Source organism: Pogona vitticeps, chromosome 7 (genome assembly GCF_051106095.1).
Source record: "Pogona vitticeps strain Pit_001003342236 chromosome 7, PviZW2.1, whole genome shotgun sequence".
Taxonomy (NCBI): domain Eukaryota; kingdom Metazoa; phylum Chordata; class Lepidosauria; order Squamata; family Agamidae; genus Pogona; species Pogona vitticeps.
In genome coordinates, this window is record NC_135789.1 from 10377728 (window position 1) to 10397587 (window position 19860).

The 19860-nt window shown below is 42.9% G+C and overlaps 1 protein-coding gene across 3 annotated transcripts in view; it reads right to left on the minus strand.

The window, feature by feature from the left end:
* Positions 1–2079: 2079 nt before the first annotated feature.
* The window catches only part of AJAP1 (adherens junctions associated protein 1), a 141552-nt gene continuing 123771 nt past the window's right edge, over positions 2080–19860 (minus strand). For 2 of the 3 annotated variants that reach the window (XM_072977754.2, XM_072977753.2), the window contains exons 5-6: positions 18282–18413; positions 2080–5466 (exon numbers count right to left, since the gene is read on the minus strand). In XM_072977754.2, the coding sequence (XP_072833855.2) occupies positions 18341–18413 (73 nt within the window). In that variant the 3' untranslated portion in view covers positions 2080–5466; positions 18282–18340. The remainder of the gene's footprint in view (positions 5467–18281; positions 18414–19860) is intronic. The other variant, XM_078379149.1, reaches the window with a different exon arrangement.

Sequence of the window (19860 nt, forward strand, 5' to 3'; positions counted from 1 at the left end):
CAGGGAAGGGCACAAGAGTTGGATGTCCTGCTTCTAGACTTTGCAACCTTCATACAGCACCACATTTTCCTGAGGTGTGCAATGAAGTTGCTTGAGTGGACCTAGTAAAATACAATGGCTACAAACAGTAAAGGGATGACCTCTTCTCCTTCCCATGGACCATTTGAACTTCACAAACCATAGGTGGGTTATAGTCCAAGCAGAGTGTGTCTCATCCTGAAATCTGGGCCCTGAGCCACCCATTCGAAACTCTGAAGTTCACAGTTGCAACGGGTATCACGGATGGCGCCTCCATTGGTTGTTTCTGTCACGGCAGCCCTGTGGAAACTGGAAGTGTTTTATTTATTTGCAAAAGGCTATAATTGTGCAAATCCTATGCTTCCCTTCTGGTGCATTCAAAACTTGAATGTTCCTTTTACCTGAACAGGAAAAGTAACGTCTGGTAGAATTCACACACACCTCTCCATTTAATCGGGTGTAAGGCATTACTGAAATCCAGTCAGTACATTAAATTATAACCCCAGCCTTCTAATAGAGGCTGCTGTATCTCTGTATTGCTTCCCCCATCCCCCAACCCATTAGAAACTTCATATTTCTGGAATAAGCAATGGGATGGTGCGGGAGAGGGATAGTCACAGAGTAATTAGCAAATCCTTTGTTTGGGATAGAAAGTTCAAACCATATTATAATGGAGGATGCTTGAAACCCCACCTCTCATCTAGTTTCAACTCACCTCATGCAAAGCAGACTCAGCACAGACATTTGCCATAGATTTTTGAGACTCTGGCCTGCAGTCTTTCTGCGCTATCCATGAAGGGTTGATGTGCAGCTTGAAGAAGTGTGATTTTACTCATGAAAGCTTGCAATTCGTGTGATTTTTAATGGTTCAATAAAAGTCTCACTCTATTGTTGCATCAATGATATCCAGGTTTCAATGTACAGGAGCTCAACAAGATGTTGATCACTACACCTGCTATAATTTCAGTACCTTGGAAAGCTCCTTTAACTAACCAGCAACCTAGGAGGCACTTACCACAAAGAAGATTGCTTTCTCACAAATGCCATTATTCATGATCAGGATCTAAAGGGCAACGGGATTCTACTGTAGTAAATGCATAAAGTGGAGCCATCTCATTTGTCTTTTCCTATCAATTATAATGCATGGTATAAGAAGAGGGCTCTCTGGCTGGCTTCAAAAGCATCCCATTGACATAAAAAGCAGAAGAGCTAATGTAATGTCCATGGTCTCATAAACCTAGTGGTGCATGGAGGAACTGACAATTGTCTCCGACTTACGTAAAAGTAAGGCATCTACTATCATGGAATCATAGAATAAGCGAGTTGGAAGGGCCCTCTAAGGCCACCAAGTCCAACCCTCTGCTCAATGCAGGAACTGAAATCAAAATGTATCTGACAGTTGTCCAGAAGGTGTAATAATGGGTTCAAGCTACAGGAAACCAGATTTTGGCTGAATAGCAGGAAAAGTTTCTTAACTGTTAGAGTAGTACAACAATGGAACCAATGACCTTGAAAGGTGGGGAGCACTGCAATGCTGGAGGCACTCAAGGGAAAACTGGACAGCCATCCATCAGATCTGTGTTGATTTCGATCCCTACCTTGAGAAGGGGGTTTGGACCCAATGGCCTCAGAGGCCCCTTCCAACTCAATTATTCTATGATGCTATGATTCTACACCTCGGCTGTCAATCATGGCCAGATTTTCTTTCTTGTGTCAGATCAGCAACCTGGTGTCCTGCTATGGTTTTGGACCATAACATCCATTTATCTCAGCCAACCTGACTTTGCTTGCTGGAAGACCCTGAGAGGTGTGAACTAACCTATCTGAGGGATTCCAGGTTGTGAAAATCTTAATGAGAGTGATCAATGGTCTGAATCGAAATAGGACCCAATTCTTGAAATCTATTTTGCCCGGATTTCTCATTGCACCCAGATTTCTTCCACGTTCCGTCACCCCTTTCCATGAACATGATGAAATTCACCCCTACCCACCCCCAAACAAAGTACAACCATGTGAAAAAATTTTAAACTTTCCTTCCCAATACACACAATTTGGTGCTCGTTTTTCTTTAAAATCTTCATTTTACTGCAACGTACATTTGAAAAGAACAGCTCTTGAGGTGGCAAGTATACATTCTCGTCCACCGATAGTTTTGACAGGCCTGAATTTGGCAGCGTTGTACAAAGGTTTTGGACCTGGCAAATATATTTTACACCCCGAATCAGAACACAATTGATTAAGAATGATCCTCATTCACCCTGGTGTCAATACAGCATCTTCGTCCCTACAGGCTCTACCTGCAGAAATCCTCTGTTGTACATCACTTTCGCAGTTATGGGAATTGACTTTCCTTTCATTACTCATCCACTCATCCATTCGTTGGCAGAAATAGATACCCCTGCTTTTGCTTTCCTGCTCAAGGCAGCATTGAAATAGTGAAATGAACAATGCAACCAACAGAACCTCTTAAAAAATACCTCCGCATGCAAAACCCAGCAGGAACAAAAGGGTTGCGTCAGGAATGAAAAACAAAGCAAAAGTGAACCACTTCAGAAAAAAAACAGAGTTGACTTTTCCTAGTGCCTTGAAGGCAGGAAGGGGAGGGAAACCAAAATAATTTACTTAAGGAAGAGATTGCACGCAAAGGAGCTTATTCTTGAAGGTCGTTGCCTATGGGGAAAGAATATGAGGATTTAGAACAGCCAGGGACAAAGTGTGACCCTGGATGTTTCTGTAATTCCCGGGCTTCCGAAAGTCCTCGTCGAAAATATTGCCCAGAAAAAGATGACATTTCTAGCTGTCTAAAGACACTGTTTAAATAAGCTGCAGAAGCTCCATGGATCACTTCCCAGCTATCAACTTTTTTCGAACTCAAAACGGACTTCCAGCGTCATCGTAGGCAGGGGTGGCCTTTGTGTTTCGGTCATCCCAACGGCCCTTGGAGGATCCGAGAGAGCAGAAAATCAGCCTCTGGATCCATCCCACATTCCCGTACCCGACTCAACAACAACCAAGAAAAAGAATAACTATATATTGTTTCATGTTTGTTTGGTTTTGGTCAATGGAGACACTTATGGTAGACCTTCTCTCTGCAGCTGGGTACACCTTTATCTGGAACATCATATTTCAAATCCTATATTATCTGGGGACCTTCATCTTTGGACTTATCTTTTATGGAACACCTGGATGTGACAGAAGCTTGCCAAAATGAAGCATGAGAATGATCAGAATCTCCATGGATTTGTTGGTCAATTCCATTGCCTTATCTCAGGAGTGAGGTTCCACACCCGGAACATGTTGAATCATGAAGTTGTAAATGATGTCCTCATAAACTTCAAGGCCCCTTTGAAGGTTGTTCCTCTAAATCAGGGGTTCCCAATCTTGGTTCCCCAATGATTTAGGACTGTAACTCTCAGAAGCCCTTTCCAGCAGAGCTAGTGGTGAAGGCTTCTGGGAACTGCAGATCAAGAATGTTTTGGGACCCATGGTTGCGAACCCACTGCTCTAAATTTTAGGTATGGGGGGGGCAAAGAAGACCTTATTAAGAAACAGGAAGAGGAAGCCCAAAGAACTCTCATAAGTATTATATAGGGCATACTTGACACCTTTGGCTTTGGGGAGGTGGGTTGTCATTTAGGACATTATTATTTCTATGAGGTCAAGAGAGGTCAGAGGATATTGGGCTGGCCGCATACAATCTGTGGCCTGCATTTGCCCACTCTTGCATTATGCACATAGCTGCAGCATTACATACCAAACTTCCTTCCAAGGTTCTACATCGCACAGAACAAGCGTTTGCGGGAGCAAGTCTCTCCGATTTTAATTCGATCCGAAATCAGTCCTGAGAACACCCAGCAGTAGAGCTGAGCTCAATAAATTTGTTGAATTTTGGATATGAATCAGCTCAATCTCGATGACACCCGGATCACAGCAAGATGAACAGGTCTGGTTCCATCTGAAGCACACGTGAAACGTGAACGGGGCACAAATTGTGTTTTTGTTGGGAGAAAGCAAACAGGAAAGGTAGCTGTCTGAAATTCCGTAGGTTTTGGCCCGTCAAGTCTCCGGATTTCATGGGCATCGGTATTAAACCGGGATGTTTTTGAAACCATCCCAGTTTTCCCATGCCTTGGAATTTTCCAAGTTTAAAGATCGCTTCAAACCCAGAGCACAAATCACACCAGATGGGGCACAAATCACATTGGATCTAATAGGAATATATCCTAGTTGATCTACAAATCCAGTTGAAACTCATTGATGTCAAGACTCGCCCATAGTCTAACCTGGCACACATACGGACGGGCACACGGCAAGATTTTAGATCACATAGATGCCTCCACAAGGATGGTCCTATACATGGGACACTGAACTCAGCCGAAAGCTGTGCCCTATACACTAGCTAAGGTGGGAGGTCACGTGACACATGCAATATTGGGGACAAAGCCACCCTGTATCTGGTTGGACCCACTAAGTTTTTGAACCTCTGAATAAGGCTATTCTCTCTTGCTTGCTCACTGTCTCATGTTCCCACCAGGTTCAGCGAGCGCCACATCATCTTCTAGAAGCCGAAATCAGTACGGACCCTTAAAAGAAAGCTCAGAACTTCAACACCAGGCATCTTTTTCAGCAGTTCTCTTTCGAGAAACAAATTCTAAACTCGGTGTATTTGTTTCTATGTCTGTGAAAACTAAATCTTTGAAGTAGAAAACATTGATTTATTTAAGTCCATATACTAAGCGTGTTAAATGGAATCATACGTATAATTCACAACACCCATATTTTTTTTCCTTTAAAAAAAAAGAAGAACATTTAAGGTTTTGTTTTCCAAAAATTTGCTACAGTACAAAAAGTGTATGTGTGTTTATATATATAATTTTTTGTATATATGTGTGTGTGTGTGTGTGTATATGTGTATATATATCTATATAGACAGACACATAGATAGATATACACAGAAACACATATCTGTATGTATAGTAACCAGAAATACTGACTTTATTAGAAGAAATATCCCCAGCGTTTCTGTCAGTAAGATTCTTGACATATATTCCACTTAATTTTATCTTCATAAGAAGTTTTTTTCCCCCAGGCAATTCATGGCACATAATGGTATAATTGGCACAGGTTCCGAAAAAATAATCACAGTCCACGCGTCCCGAACGGAAGCCGTGTCCCTCTTCGGCTTTCGTCGCTCTTCTTTCCTCAGTCTCTGCTTGCTTATTTATTCATCACCCCTCCCTTTTCCCCTCAAAAAAATAATGCAGTCCTCCAAAATTCAATAGCTTCTAGGGGCAAATCCCTTTTTTTTAATTATATAAAAATATATTTGGCTGCTTTGCGAATCTTCCATCGGTAAACACAAATGGTAGGTATACAGAACCCATTCATATTTTGTTTTAATTTTAATTTTTGTTTTTTTTTGTTTTTTACAGGTTCACCAATGGACTCCTGATAAGAAAAGAAAAGAAGAAAGAAAAATAGATAATTACAGTTAGTAAATATCCTACAGTAGACTACCCAGCTCTTAGAACAAAGATAAAAAGGAGAAAAAAAAAGACTTCGTAACACAAGCAGTTCCAAGAGCGATTATTTTCCTTACAGTTTAAAAAAACAGTGTTTTCCCTTTTAATTACAATAAATGAAGAGCAAATGGCCCAAGCCCAAATTAATGAAAAAGCAAACCAAACAATAAAGTAGAATAAAATTCATCAAGTGTAATTAATTAGCCCTCTTTTTAATATAATTTACTAGAGAAGGAGATGGGGGGGGGGAACAAAAGAAGGAGAAGAAGACTACAGACATAGAACCAAATGGAAAACGGTAACAACAGCAGCAAACAGAATGGGCAAAATAAGTGCCTAAGTTAAGCGGCATTAATGCACACGGGGTTAATGGTGATTCCCCACGGCAAATTACGATTCAACACATGCACAAGTCACCAAGCAGATCTTGGCTGAAATCCTGTTGCTCCATGTACTGTCGCAAGTTGTGCCAGAGTAGACACACTGAATCAGTACAGATTAAGCAGGTCTACTCCTCTTCAAGATCTACTGATTCAAATGGGTCTACTCCTGCTGCAACTTGCTGCTCCAAGCAATGGGATTTGAACACTTTTTCATAGCTGCTTTGTTTCTAAGGGTTAAGATGGGTAACAATAGGAGCAGAGAAACAGAATTGGCCATGGCGATGACAGATCCCCTTCATTTCACCGTAGGGTTCAATCTGAACCAGCCAAGATGGCAGAGCATTAGCTCAGCTTACAGAGGGCTGGATGGGCTAAAGCTGTCCTGAATCCACATACCTAGTCTAGAGATGTTAGATGGCTGGATAGCTCAGTGGTTTAGCTACCTGGATGAGGTTGGGAGTTCAATTCCCCCTGTAACTTCTGCACAGTGGAACCAACCTGCATGGACTTGGGCACGTTGCACCATTCCAAGGTGCCCCAGAAGAAGGGAATATAGTCTTAGAACTGCAGAGCTGGAGAGGATCCTATGGATCACCAAGTCCAGCTCCTCTCAGGGAAGCACTGTGGGGTATCGAACTCCCAACCTCTGGCTCAACAGCCAGAAACCTAAATCACCAAGCTATCCAGCAGATCGCTAAACCATTTCTGAGAATTCTCTACCTTGAAAACCATAATTCAGTATTGTATTGACAGCAAAGGATTATAATAGAGAAGTTGGAAATTACTCAGGAGTAGTCCCATCCAAGCTTACCTTGGTGCCAGAAGAGTGGGTATGCTTTTGGTGTCCCTCCAACCCTTGGGAAGTGAAAAGGCTAATGTTTTCTTCCAGTGGAGGCACTTAACCACGAGAAAAGGTGGCTATTATTTTCCCTGTTTTGGGTCAAGGATTGCTATTAACTAATTATTGGCTTGGCTGCTCTTTGCAGGGGGAAAAGTGGGCATCTAGCATATGCCCCATCCCTCTGCCTTGTATTTGAAAGAAACCATTACAATGTCAACTAAGGAGGGAAGCAGGAGGCCACTGCTATTAATGGTGGCAGAAGCACCATCAAACCAACGAGTGGAACCCAAATGGAATTTATTTATTTATTTATTTATTCATTCATTCATTCATTCATTCATTCATTCATTCATTCATTCATTCATTCATTCATTTTAATTTAATTTAATTTAATTTAATTTATACCCCGCCTAGCTGGTCGGTGAGGACCACTCTAGGCGGCTAGAGGGAGAAAAATAGATCTTCATATCCTGATGGGAACCACTCAGCATCCACACAAGAGTGCAGCCATTCAACGGCAGACACACACAAGTGCACAGTCCTAATAATGCATTTAAGCCTTTTAATTGAAAAGGGGAGAGAAGAAAACTCTAAGAATGCAAAACCCAGGCATTGACATTGTGAAGCTGAAAGCCCCTCACTTCATACCCCAGTTTTTTCAAAAACACAGCAAATCACTGCTATGGTGTGGTGATCTCAATCGGAGACACCCTCTAGCACCACAGCCATTGAAGGAGAGGTCTTGGAGTTAATTAGGTAATTTACTGGGGGGGGGATGTCATCCTCCTCCTTTGGTACTTGCTCAGTATCTCCCTTATTAAGTGCTCATACTTTTCATTTCTTTCCCCATATTTTCAGTCTTGCAATATCTCACAATTGCAAATCTGGAAGGGTCCCTTTGGATCATCAAGTCAATCCCCGGTCAAGGAGGCACAAGGGGGGAATCGAACTCCCAAACTTTGGCTCCACAGCCAGATATCTAGACCACTGAGATATCCAGAAGTTCTTATGGAGTCTTTTAAAAAATATTTGCATTTTTTATGCCACACATGCTGGATTTAACACAAGTTAACGCTGGAGGCCACCAAGAGAGAATGGGACAACCCTCTGTCAGATCTGCTTTGACTTGGGTTCCTGCCTTGAGCGGAGGGTTGGACTGGATGGCCTTACAAGCCCCTTCCCACTCCATGATTCTGTGGGGTGGTGGTAGTGATGCACCATCTCATGGAAAACCCCAGCCTGTTTGCTCCATCTTGCCATTGTCTCTGAAATCCACACACATCCCTGCATTTACACAGTTGTCCAAAGGAGATTTCAGGGTATGACCCATAAAAATAAGTGTTCCACAGAAAATATGTTTGCGATCCATGATTGATAGTTCTGTGCTTTTCTGGCTAAAAAAAAACCAGCATCAGTATACAATAAATCTAAAGGAGAGCAATAAAAATATTAAGGTATCCAAAGAATAACATACTAACATAATTTAAAAGGTTAGGTTTTATGTTAAAAATGTGGTGTTAGAGAGTGTGTGTGTGTATTTATGTGTGTGAAAATGCAAAGTGATCCAGAAATGGGATGAGATGGATGGCTAAACAGTCATGGAAAAATGATTTGCATTAACCAATATAAAAACATGAATTTACCCAAGTTGTGACCTGTGAGATTGTTATTAACAAAAGCATGCACATATCTTTCAGGCCGCTACTGTTGGCAGGAAGCATCAGACATTATCATATAAAAGCATCCCTTTTTTCCCTTTGCTAGCATGCATGATAACTAACCTTATGGATAAGCATATTTATTTTTGAAAAATGCATGCAAATGTGTGCCCATCCATGCAGGAAATGACTTTCAAAAGGTGTCCATTAAAGAAAACGTTCTGAAAAGTGAGAAACACATTGCAAGGACATACAGACATTTCCATGCAAGAAGAGAAAGCAGCAACTGATACAAAACTAGAGTATGTGGAAATTTGGAGAAAGAAGATGAAATAGATATACACAGCCATTCACATCTCAATAGATGAATGAAAGCATGCAAAATGAATGAATGAATGAATGAATGAATGACATGGACCAGAAACAGCTTGAGCATCCCTGATGTGAACTGAGTACATCTTAGAACACCTCCAGGACCACAGCACGCTGAACGGATAGTGAGGATGTTCCTTGGAGTGGAGGCTATTGGCCTCAGTGAATCCACTCTGGGTTTTAATCTGAACTTTAAAGGATCTGTCCAAGGTACTGAACTGATTTCAGGGATAGGGTTCACCACCTTGGATAGCTTCGTTAATTTCTGGAGTAAAACCCAGAGGAGACAAACTGCCCAACAGCCACCACTGTCCACTGTTCCTATGAGAAGATTTCTTGATATCTCCAAATTTCATGTTGAGGAAGCCCACGTTGGTAAGTTCAGGAAGCGCTCCAGGATTCCCTGGAACACCCAGTTGACCCATCACAGCTCTAAAACACACAATGCTGTCCATCTCTCATGTTCTCCTGGATTTTTCCCAACCTTGTGTTGATCTAAAATCTAACTAACAATGTTCTTCCCAGTACTTAATCTCTGACCCTACAGCTGGTTGATGCTGGGCTCTTCCTCTTTCAAGCAAAGGCAAATCATCTGACTGTGACTTGTGGGATCTTAATTTCAAGGCAGAAGTGCAATGAGTTCTTAACGTCATGCAAAAGGAGGTCAAGTGATCCAAGGCTTTCGGTGGCGTACGTTAACACTGCTGACAGAAGGGAGATTCATGAAGAAGCACCAGATGTTAGTCTGAATGGCAAGGGAGCTGTCCTAGGTGCTGAAGTACTGTGGAACACTCCAGTAAAATCAGGACTGAAGCCCAGAGCAGACCCGTCCCTTCATTCACGTCACAGACAACAGACTCTACTACTTCACCTTCTGCCATTCAGAAGGCCAGCTGATGCTGCAGCTCTTACCTACACCATGGGAAACCAGGGACCCTTGAGGAGCTCCCCAACACACATAATTGCTATCAAACTATGGAGCTCTGAGTCTTGACTATTTTTATAGATCCTGACCAGAACAGTTCTGTATTGTTTCTGATGTGTCTCTTTATACCCTAATTTTTGTGTGTCTCAATGTTATTCTTTGAAGCTATAGGAGGTATTCCTTGCCAAGAGGTGTGGCTGATGCAAGGAAAGCAACTTGACTGGACTATATTCACACACGTTAAAAAAACACACACACCACAACACAATTTGATCCTAATGCGCTGTGAAAGAACTCATTCTTCAGCAATGTGCAAAGACTTAACTGCTCAGTAGTTAAGATACAGCGACAGAGCTGGGACATGTCTGGAGCAGGCAGCCTATTTATTATGCGCGTCCAGCTTCCCTTCATGTCCTCGATTTGCAAACTAGGCCATCCTTGAAGTGCCTCGTGGAAGCTTCTCTGACCTCATCCGATGCCATCGTAGTCTAAGAAGAACAAGAGTTCCCAGGATAGGAGCCAAGTAGAAATTCACAGCCGAAGCTCTCAGGACTTACCTGTCTTTTTTTATTATTATTTGTCCCGAGGGCTGTTCAAAAATATCTCACACCCAAATGATGTATTTGAAGGAATACCTTCTGCTAGAAATATGTCCAGGTCCCCTTAGAAGCAGGGAAATTAGGCCTTGCTCCCATTTCCTGGATTAGTCACTATTTCTTGAATAGATTTCCAGTTCCAGCCTTGAAGGAACAGAAAATTCAAGCGCGCCAGCATTAATCCTACTGGCAGTCACGGAAGACATCCATAACTTGCTGTGGTTAATTGAGGCTAATCAGCAAGGTGGCAGTTGCACAACTGAGACATGCTGTGGCATCTTGTCACTTAGCTACAATTAGCTGTAGCAAGTTATGCTTACCTTATGTCAACACCAATAGGATTTGGGCCACTATTATTATTTTTTTAAAAAAAGATCACAGCATTGGCAGGATTAGGGTTAAGGTTAAGGTTGTTTTCAGACAGTGTATTAGGACTCACAGCTTGTTTTAGTTTGAGTGTTGTGTTTGTTTGGGGGTTTTTTGGGTTGTGTGTGTATTCTGTGCCGTTGCATTGGAATGAACTTACAGCAACTCTAGTAGGGTTTGCAATATAAATGAGATATTTAAGGAATGGCTTTACCACTTCAACACCCCAAGTGAGTTTCCATGGCTGAGCAAGGATTCGAACCCTGTTCTCTAAAATCCTAGTCCATCACTCTATCCACTACACCACACGAGGAATGCTTTTTTAAGCCTATATGTTATCATGATAACCAGATAACAACATCAAAAACAGGGATGGCTGATCTCTCACATCCAGTTCAATATGGTTACACCAACCTGCGGTGGCTCTCCAGAGCAAGGAAGTTGGTCATCACTTGTCTTCTCCTTACGTGCAAGGAGAAGACACTGCATGTCTATCCTTTTCATTAATGAAGGTGATAGGGAATTCCCTCCTGCTTCAAACAGAGTTCTCTTATGGCCATGGATGCCACTAGACTACTGTGATGCACTTGGCATGGGACTGACCTTGAAGATGACACAGATGCTGCAGCAAGTGCAGTATATCTCAGCTAGCCTGCTAATGGGAATATCTTCCCGAACCCACAACAGTTCTAAATGCTTTGCACTAGGTGCTAATATACTTCCAGTCTATGTTTAAGATGTTGACAATGACTTACAAAGCCCTAAATGGGCTCTCTCAGTGTAAACTCCAGATTCTCCCTTTTTGTGAACCCTGTGCATGACCTTGGGCTACCTTGACTGCATCTCTTGCATTCCCCCATTTTCAGTGTACCATCAAATGGGTTAAAGCCTGAATTGCCACTGGGACATGGCGTTGGATCCTTCTCATTGGCTTATCTCACTTTCTGGTAGGACTCTGTTTCTTGACTTGGGGTGGTTCTCTTGATTTTCCTTGCTTGGCTCATGTATTTTTCCTGTGGTTTCTTGCTACAGGACCCAACTGGTCCAAGAACAAGACAGTTCTGGAGTCCTTCATCCTCACTTAAGAAGAGGAAAGAACCAAGTATCATATTTTTCCATGTATAAGATGCTGTTTTTTTCCCCAAAAATCATTACACTAAAAATTGAGGGGTGTCTTATACACAGAAGTGAGCTGAGGAGGGAACAAAATTGCCCATACCTTGCCTCTGCAAACAGGCTTCCTTCAATCACAAGGCTTAGTGTCTTACAGTCAGGAGACTTGGCTTCCTCCAATCACGAGCCTCATGGAACTGATGTCAGATGATACTGAACAAACCAATTGGAACACACCTCGTTGGTGGTGGAGCCTGTAGGTTCAGATACAACAGGGACTTGCAATGTCCAAGTGTTCTGAGCCCAGAGGCTGAATACTCAAAGCTAAGTTTAGATTTCTTAATTTGGGGGTTAGAAAAGTGGGGGGTATCTTATAAATGGGGGCATCTTATAAACGGAATTTACGATATTTCTATCCTTAAACATGAGCAGACTCTCTCATTCATCTATGCAGTGAAATCCCACAGTATATGCACTCAATTATCTACCTCAGAGTGCCAACATTTACACCCTCCCATGCAGTTATCTGTCAGAGAACCTCTCCCTAAGATGATCTACCTAACCAACCGGACCCTCTTAGGCTTCCCTTTCAAGGCCAGCCTGAGGGAAATAAAGAAGGCCATCACCAGGAATAAGGCCTTTTCAGTCATGGGTCCCTTCTTATGGAATAAACGTCCACTCAAAATTAGAGAGGCCCCTTCCCTACAGACCTTCAGAAGATTACTGAAGACCAAACAGTTCAGAGAAGCCTTTGGCAACATCATACGCTCAGAATTTAGTGGCCTGTCTGTTACATTTCATATTTGTATTAGGAGTTACTACATTTTATTTGTTGTTTCGGTTGGTCCGCATGTATTCTGTTCGACTCAGCAGAACTTTGGCCTTCATCTTAATTTTGCTTGTATATTTATGGAAATGTGAACTTTTCATTATTATTTTTTGGGGTGGGCTACATATGTGTCTATATCGGTGCTGCCCAACTTGGGGTTTGAGACCCCCAAAGGGGTTGCAAAATATCTTCCGGAGGGGTTACAGGTCACCTTATATGTGTTGCACTCCCTGTTAAATAATTTCTTCCTTGACCTTTTAAGGATATTAAAGCTAGCGTGTATGTTAATGTATAGGAAGCAGACCCTTTGGGGGAGAAAAAAGCCTCCACTTTCTGAGAAAAGATTAGCTTACCCCATTAAAAATGCTTTTTTATGCAAACATGGGGGAGGGGGATGGAGGTTGCTTGCCCACATCTATATGCAAGCAAACGCTGTCTGGTTGCCTGGTTTTCATGATAATGGTTGAATTACCCTCCACATATATGGAGACAAAGAAGTGTTTCTGTTAGGAATCAACGTAAGATTCATAGTTGAATGGGAAGGGGCCTTGAAGGCCATCAAGTCCAACCCCCTGCTCAGGGCAGGAATCCAAATCAAAGCAGATCTAACAGAGTGCAGTTCCATTTTCTCTCGAATGCCTTCATCACTGGAGCACTTGCCATCTTCTGAGGTCATTGATTTCATTGTCGTACTGCTCTAACAGTTGAAAAGTTTTTGTCGTACTGCTCTAACAGTTGAGAAGTTTTTTTTCTTGACATTCAACCGAAATCTGACTTCCTGTAACCCAAGCCCATTCTTATGTGTCCTGCACTCTGGGATGATTGAGAACAGATCCTGACCCTCTTCTGGATGGCAGCCTTTCAAGTCTTTAAAAATGCCATCAGATCTCCTCTCAGTCTTCTTTTCTCAAGGCTAAACATGCCCAGTTCTTCTAGTCTTTCCTCCTAGGAATTGGTTTCCAGCCCCCTAATCATCATCCTTGTTGCTCTCCTCTGAACTTGCTCCAGTTTGTTGGTGTCTTTCTCCAAGTGTGGTGTCCAGAAGTGGACATGGTACTCTAGATGAGGCCTCTCTAGAGGATCTCTCTCTACTCACTTTTCCTCCTTTCTGATTCTGAGCCCGTGACAAGTCCACATTTCATCTCAGTGGCCCAAAAATGCCCACACGGTGCCACTTCTGCAAAGGCCGTTCACACTTTTAACTCTCCTTTCTGTTCTAATCTAATTACCTTTCTATAATGCTCCGTGGCTGAGCATAATGTTAAATGGGTGATTCTCTGCAAGTCACACTTAGCGCAAGCTGGAAAAATTCATTTAGGGTAGAGCCGTGATTCATTACGGCAGGAGGGGATTTGAGACTGACCAATTAATTTGCTCCGTTGCCTGGCTCAAAGCTGTCATGGTTACCCTCCGGTGAAATGTTGAGTTATTTCTAACAGCTTTTTCCTCTGCCCGCAGTCCACAAGGCCACCTTCAAAGGAAGGCCAATAAGAGGCATCACAGAAACTAAAAGAGTGGGAGGGGTGGGATGGATACAGCATTTCTAGTATGGTCAGACCCCCCTCGTCTCTGGAGCTTGGGCATTCAAACTCTGCAGTCAAATGATCCGTAACTGATTGACCAAGCTGACTGCATCCGATTTTGCATTTCCAACCACTGCCTTGACCAGGCCTGCTCAAGACCCTATTGATCAGGGTTCCGTTGAAGGAATCACACCCTCAGGGCATGTGAGTGGCGACGCTAAAACCACCTCTTATGGTAGAAGCTCAACTGGCCTCTACATTGGCCATGAGATTTGGGGGCTTTAATAGAAGCATAGTGATGCCTCGCAAGACGAAATTAATTCATTCCACGAGTCGTGTTGTATCGCGAAAATTTCATCTTGCGAAGTGCGGTACTAACGGTTGTGCGATTTAAAGCAAAAAAAGGTTAAAAAATTCATTTCGCGAAGCACGACCATCGAAAAATTCATCTTGCAAGTAACCCCCCCAAAAATTGCACAGCGCTCTCGTCTTGCGCGTTTTTCGTTGTGTGAGGCATTCGTCTTGCGAGGCATCACTGCATATCATTTTGGACCTACCTACAAGAAGTTGATTCACAGCCTGAGGAAGACGAATGATCATCGAAAGCTCACTTTCTGTGTGTGTGTTTTGCTTTCTTTTCTTAATGGTTTAATCAAGGTACCACCTGTTCCTGCATGTGTGTTGTTCTAAAGATAGTGCGGCCTTGTCCCTACTAAGGTCAACGTAAGGTGGAGTGGATCTGACGGCCCATGATGGACAAACCTCGTGCCCCTACTGAACCCTTCCTCTCACTGACCCTGTATCCTAAATGCCTCTCTGAGCATCAGTCAGTCACTTTCTGTGCACCAGCTCAAATGTGAAAGAACGTGCAGAGAGTTTCTCTCCACCACTCAGCTTTCGAATGCCCTTCGCTTGGATATTTGCCCACGTCTTAGCCTCTGTGCCTTCCAGATGCACTTTCGAGATGCTTCTCGCGAAGCAGGCTTTTAGTGAAACACAGGGAGGAAGAAGACAGTGGCCTCTGTGTTATAAATATCATCAGCCTACTCTTCCTTTCTTGCGTGCTTGGGATGGCATGGCTGAGGAGCTCAGAATGCTGTTTTTACCGTTAAGGCACTCATGTTTAAATCCAGAAGATCATTCGTTCATTCATATTAAAATCTTGAGACCATTAAGAGGAACACAAAATTCATTTCATGAAATGGAGAAGGGAAAAATCAACGATGACAATCAAGGCCACCACTGAGGTTCCGATAGCATCACAAAAAAGGACGAAAATCATGAGTTGGGAGTAATATTTTCAAGGCCGTTTGTACCCGTCTCCCCAGTTTTGAGGAATCACAGCTGGGGTTTTCAAAACAATTGGTTGTTAAAATTGTGTGCACATGCTGACACACGCATGTGCGTGCACACACACAGATATACAGAGAAACACATTTGCAAAATGTAGTAATCCCATTGGTTCTTCCTAGACAAATATAACATAAGAACACTGCCATTTACCCTTCCTTGTCCACATAAAGGAACCCCTTTTGTGCCTGTTCTATAGTTGAGATAAGGACAGGATCTCTACTGAAACAGAACAATCAATGCATGTCACAAATGGTCTGAACCAGAGTGGGCAACAGATCTGAGTGTTTTTCCCTTCTCTAGGTAGATTAGGACTCTGTGTAGATTGGTACTCTTCGTCTTCCTTCCCTCACACTCCCGTACTCTTCCTAGCTAGAGAGAACCAGCAGAACGTGGAATCTCCATAAGAGCCACCGGCAGACCTTGCACATGTGGAAATCTCTCGGAGTGCAATATTCAAGGATAACGATGATGAACAGTGACGTTTGTGTCTGCCTCTTGTCTTCTAATTAGCGGGGCAAACAACAACAACAACAAAAAGTAGTTAAACTTTTTTAGTATGCTTAAGTTCAGCATTGGACTGGTTCACCGAACAAATGCCAAATAATTCTGATAACCTACAGCCTGTCAGACTTTCAAACTGGCCAGAAAGGAGAGTATGAATAGTTGGCATCTGTAAAGAAGGTTACAGAGAGCTGGAAAATTATATCTCCCGGGTAATCTCTTTTATCAGAGGATCGCTCTGCTGTATCCATTTGCAGGTTAAAATATTAAAATGCTTACAAACATTAGAAATGTGCTTAATCGCCCTGTCTAGTGGTCTGTATCTAGTCAAAGAAAAAGAGAGAGTAAATATCAAGTCTCATGGAATCTTTCAGAAAATACTTCTAATATTCTTGCAGGGGTGGAGAATATGCATCTCCCCACCCCCTACCCTTTGGGATCATCCTTCAGTCCAGCTATATAAGACAGATGGAACATGTGTAGAAGACATAACTATATCAGATATCAATGGTACTTGTTTATATCATTAGAATCATAGAGACACAGAATAATTGAGTTGGAAGGGGTCTACATGGCCATCAAGTACAACCCCCTTCTCGGTGAAGGAATTTTTTATATAATTAAAATATTTTTACCCCAATTTTCTTCTCAAAAGGACCCAAGGCGGCTAACAAAATCAAAGGAATTCAAATCAAAGCAGATCTGACAGAAGGTGGTCTAGTTTTCTGTTGAAGCGTTGGAGCCCTCACCATCACCTGAGGCCGTGGGTTCTGTTGTTGTACTGCTCTAACAATTAGGATGTTTTTTCCTGACAGCCAGCCTAAATCTGGCTTCCTATAATGCTAACCCATTTGGAAGAGTCCTGCACTCTAAGACAATCGAGAACAGATCCTACCTCTCCACCTTCAAGTATTTGAAAAGTGCTATCATATTTTCCCTCAGTCTACTTTTCTCAAGGCTAAACATACCCAAGTGTTTTTTTAGACTGAGTCCTCTTTGTTTCCACTGTATGTGCAACAGACCTCTGCACTTCTGGCTGTTTTTGCACACAGGGGATACTCACTATGCACACGGCAACCCATTGATTTCAATGGGGCCCTTTCTGCCTCACACAAATGCAAGCTGGCAATTGTGTGACACTAAGACCTTGGGAGGGTAGATTCCAAATTTCCTCAAAACGATTCTGCCCATTGATTGATTGATTGATTGATTGATTGATTGATTGATTGATTGCATTTGTAAGCAACCCATCTAGGAACAGAGTACAACTCTGGTCAGTTCACAACAACGAGGAGGTTAAAAATAATAACTAACCCACAACATCAACCCACAAATAATGAAAACTGCCAAAATAACACCTAAGGCAATGGTAAACAAACTCAAGATTGAAACTTGTGGGTCTGTGAGAGTATCAAAGGGAGAAGAAGCTACTGAAGGCCTCTTCCAAAAGCTCAGCTCTCAGCCATTTCCTGAAGGTCCAAAAGGAGGGCCCCTTGGGGACGCCAACAAGCAATGTGTTCCAGAGCACTGAAGCCACCACTGAGAAGGCCCTGTTTCTGGTGGTCGTTTTCCGGACCTCCCTAGGAATGAATATTGGTAGCCGTGAAGCCTTGGTAGATGTCCTTAAGGACAGACTATCTTGCTTCCTTAGATCCACAATCTCTCTTCCTTCCCATCTCAGCAGCACACACGTGCGGTTGTTTTCAATAGCTGTGCATGATTGTTACCCATCTTAAATTTCCGCAGGGGAGGAAAAGATCAGCTTGAGAAGAAAAAAAATTCCTTTCAAGGGATTTTCCCCTTCTCCTTCTCTTCGCAGAAGGCCTTGTGATCACTCAGTGCCCATTAATCCCGGCTTACAGTCAATTAAGACGAAGCAAATGGCGGCAATAACAACAGGTAACACAAACCAAAATGAATGTGACTGATTAGTGTCATGCAAACCAATCTGAAACATGAACAGTCCTAATTCTTCCTGCTCCATTTGCAAAACGCAACCAATTTCAGCCCTGCTGAGATAAGTGTCTATAAGTTTGAACATCGACAATAGATGAGAGGGAGAAAACAAGGTTGCTCTGAATTAGCATACAACGAAATGTTTTGGGTCGGGGAAGCCAGGTTGGCAATATTTGCTATTGCGCAACCCCGTGAGGCACTTTAATTAAAAGCATTGAGTCGTCGGCTATGATCCCAGCAAGGGTGCGATTGGAACCGGGTGGGCGGAGGTGTGCGAGTTGAGACGGAGCAGGAAAAACAAAATGGCGGAAGAGAAAATACCTACCAGGAAATAGACCTGCGGCGTCTGCCCTGCCCCCAGGAAGTAAAACAGACTCCGGCTGGTCAGCAGGAAATTTCAAACCATTTCTCAGACACGAAGGCCACAGGAATTAGATGCCGATCGGAAGAAGACGGTCTGCAGGGGGGGCAGAAATGGGGACTTACGGGTGATGCTCTGGGAGGGAGGGTGAGCAAGCCTAGCCGGCCCGCGGCCCCCAAACCAGCTGCTCTCCTTCAAGCACAGAGATATGCTTTTGCCACAACCGCTTTGCAAAGGGGTTTCGGCCAACGAGGCGATGCCGAGAGGGGGGGGGGAAGGGTGACTTGTGAACTGAAGCCCAGGTCATAACACCAAGATGAGGCAGAAACAGGCCAAAAGTTCTTTAAAAAATAAAGAGGAGGAAGAAAATGGGATGGTTTTCCCACCTGGAGTCTTGACCTGGATCTTCTCCCGTGGGATCTGAGACACAGCTTACTTTAGCAACCTGCCACAGGAATACAAGTATCTGCCATACCCCACGGAGCTGGCTGTGTCTCACCATAAATAATATTTGGTAGATACCCTCTGATTTCCCACAATGCCAGAATAGTTCTGAAGTTGGGCTGGAACCGCCCAATCATATCCCACAAAGCATCACCTTAAGATTACATACAGTATAGACATGTATATAATATGTGTGTGTGTGTGTACATATCTGTCTGTCTGTCTGTCTGTCTGTCTGTCTGTCTGTCTGTCTGTCTGCCTGTCTGTCTGCCTGTCTGTCTGCCTGTCTGTCTGCCCATACATACAGGTATATATTTGTATATTTGGATATATATGCAGTGAATCCTTTCCAGAAAATGTTATCTGCTAAGAAAGAGAAAAGGAGAGAGAGACAGAGAGTCGCAATAATGGGAGGACAAACAAATGAAAAGTGGGCTCCAGAGTTCACAGATGTAACAGGAAACACACACACACATACAGACACATCACCATCACATGGCTGCTCTGGCTATTGGTTGGATGAGGTTCATGTTCCAAATGCACCAAGTATGTACATTCAAGGACATGGATGAAAACATCCTGGCCCCATCATCTGCCTACCCGCAAGCCTATGTTCTGACAGATTGTATGTTGGAAATAATGGAAGATTCATTCATGGGACTTATTGTCATCAATGAAAAGTACACCTAATGTCTTGCATTAAGACCTCACTGAGCTCAAATGCTTAGTTGAATCAAGTGGGTCCCAAATCTAAAGTTGGAACCTTAATTAGGAAATGTATCTTGTCCTGATACTCATCAAGCCACTGGCAACAGAAATTGCTGTTATCCCAAGTGCCAAAGTACCGTATTTTTCAATGTATAAGACTATACTTTTGTCTAAAATCTTTAGACTAAAAATTGAGGGTCGTCTTATACACAAAAGTAAGCTGAGGAGAGAATAAAAACAACTGGACGGGATAGCAGGGATCAAAGCGATCCTGCAGCACTTTGATCCCTTTCCCCCCTGCACTTGCTAAGCCCCACTCAAGATTTCTTAATTTTGGATTAGAAAAGTGGGGGTGTCTTATACATGGGGGCAGAAAGTCCTGGAGGCCACG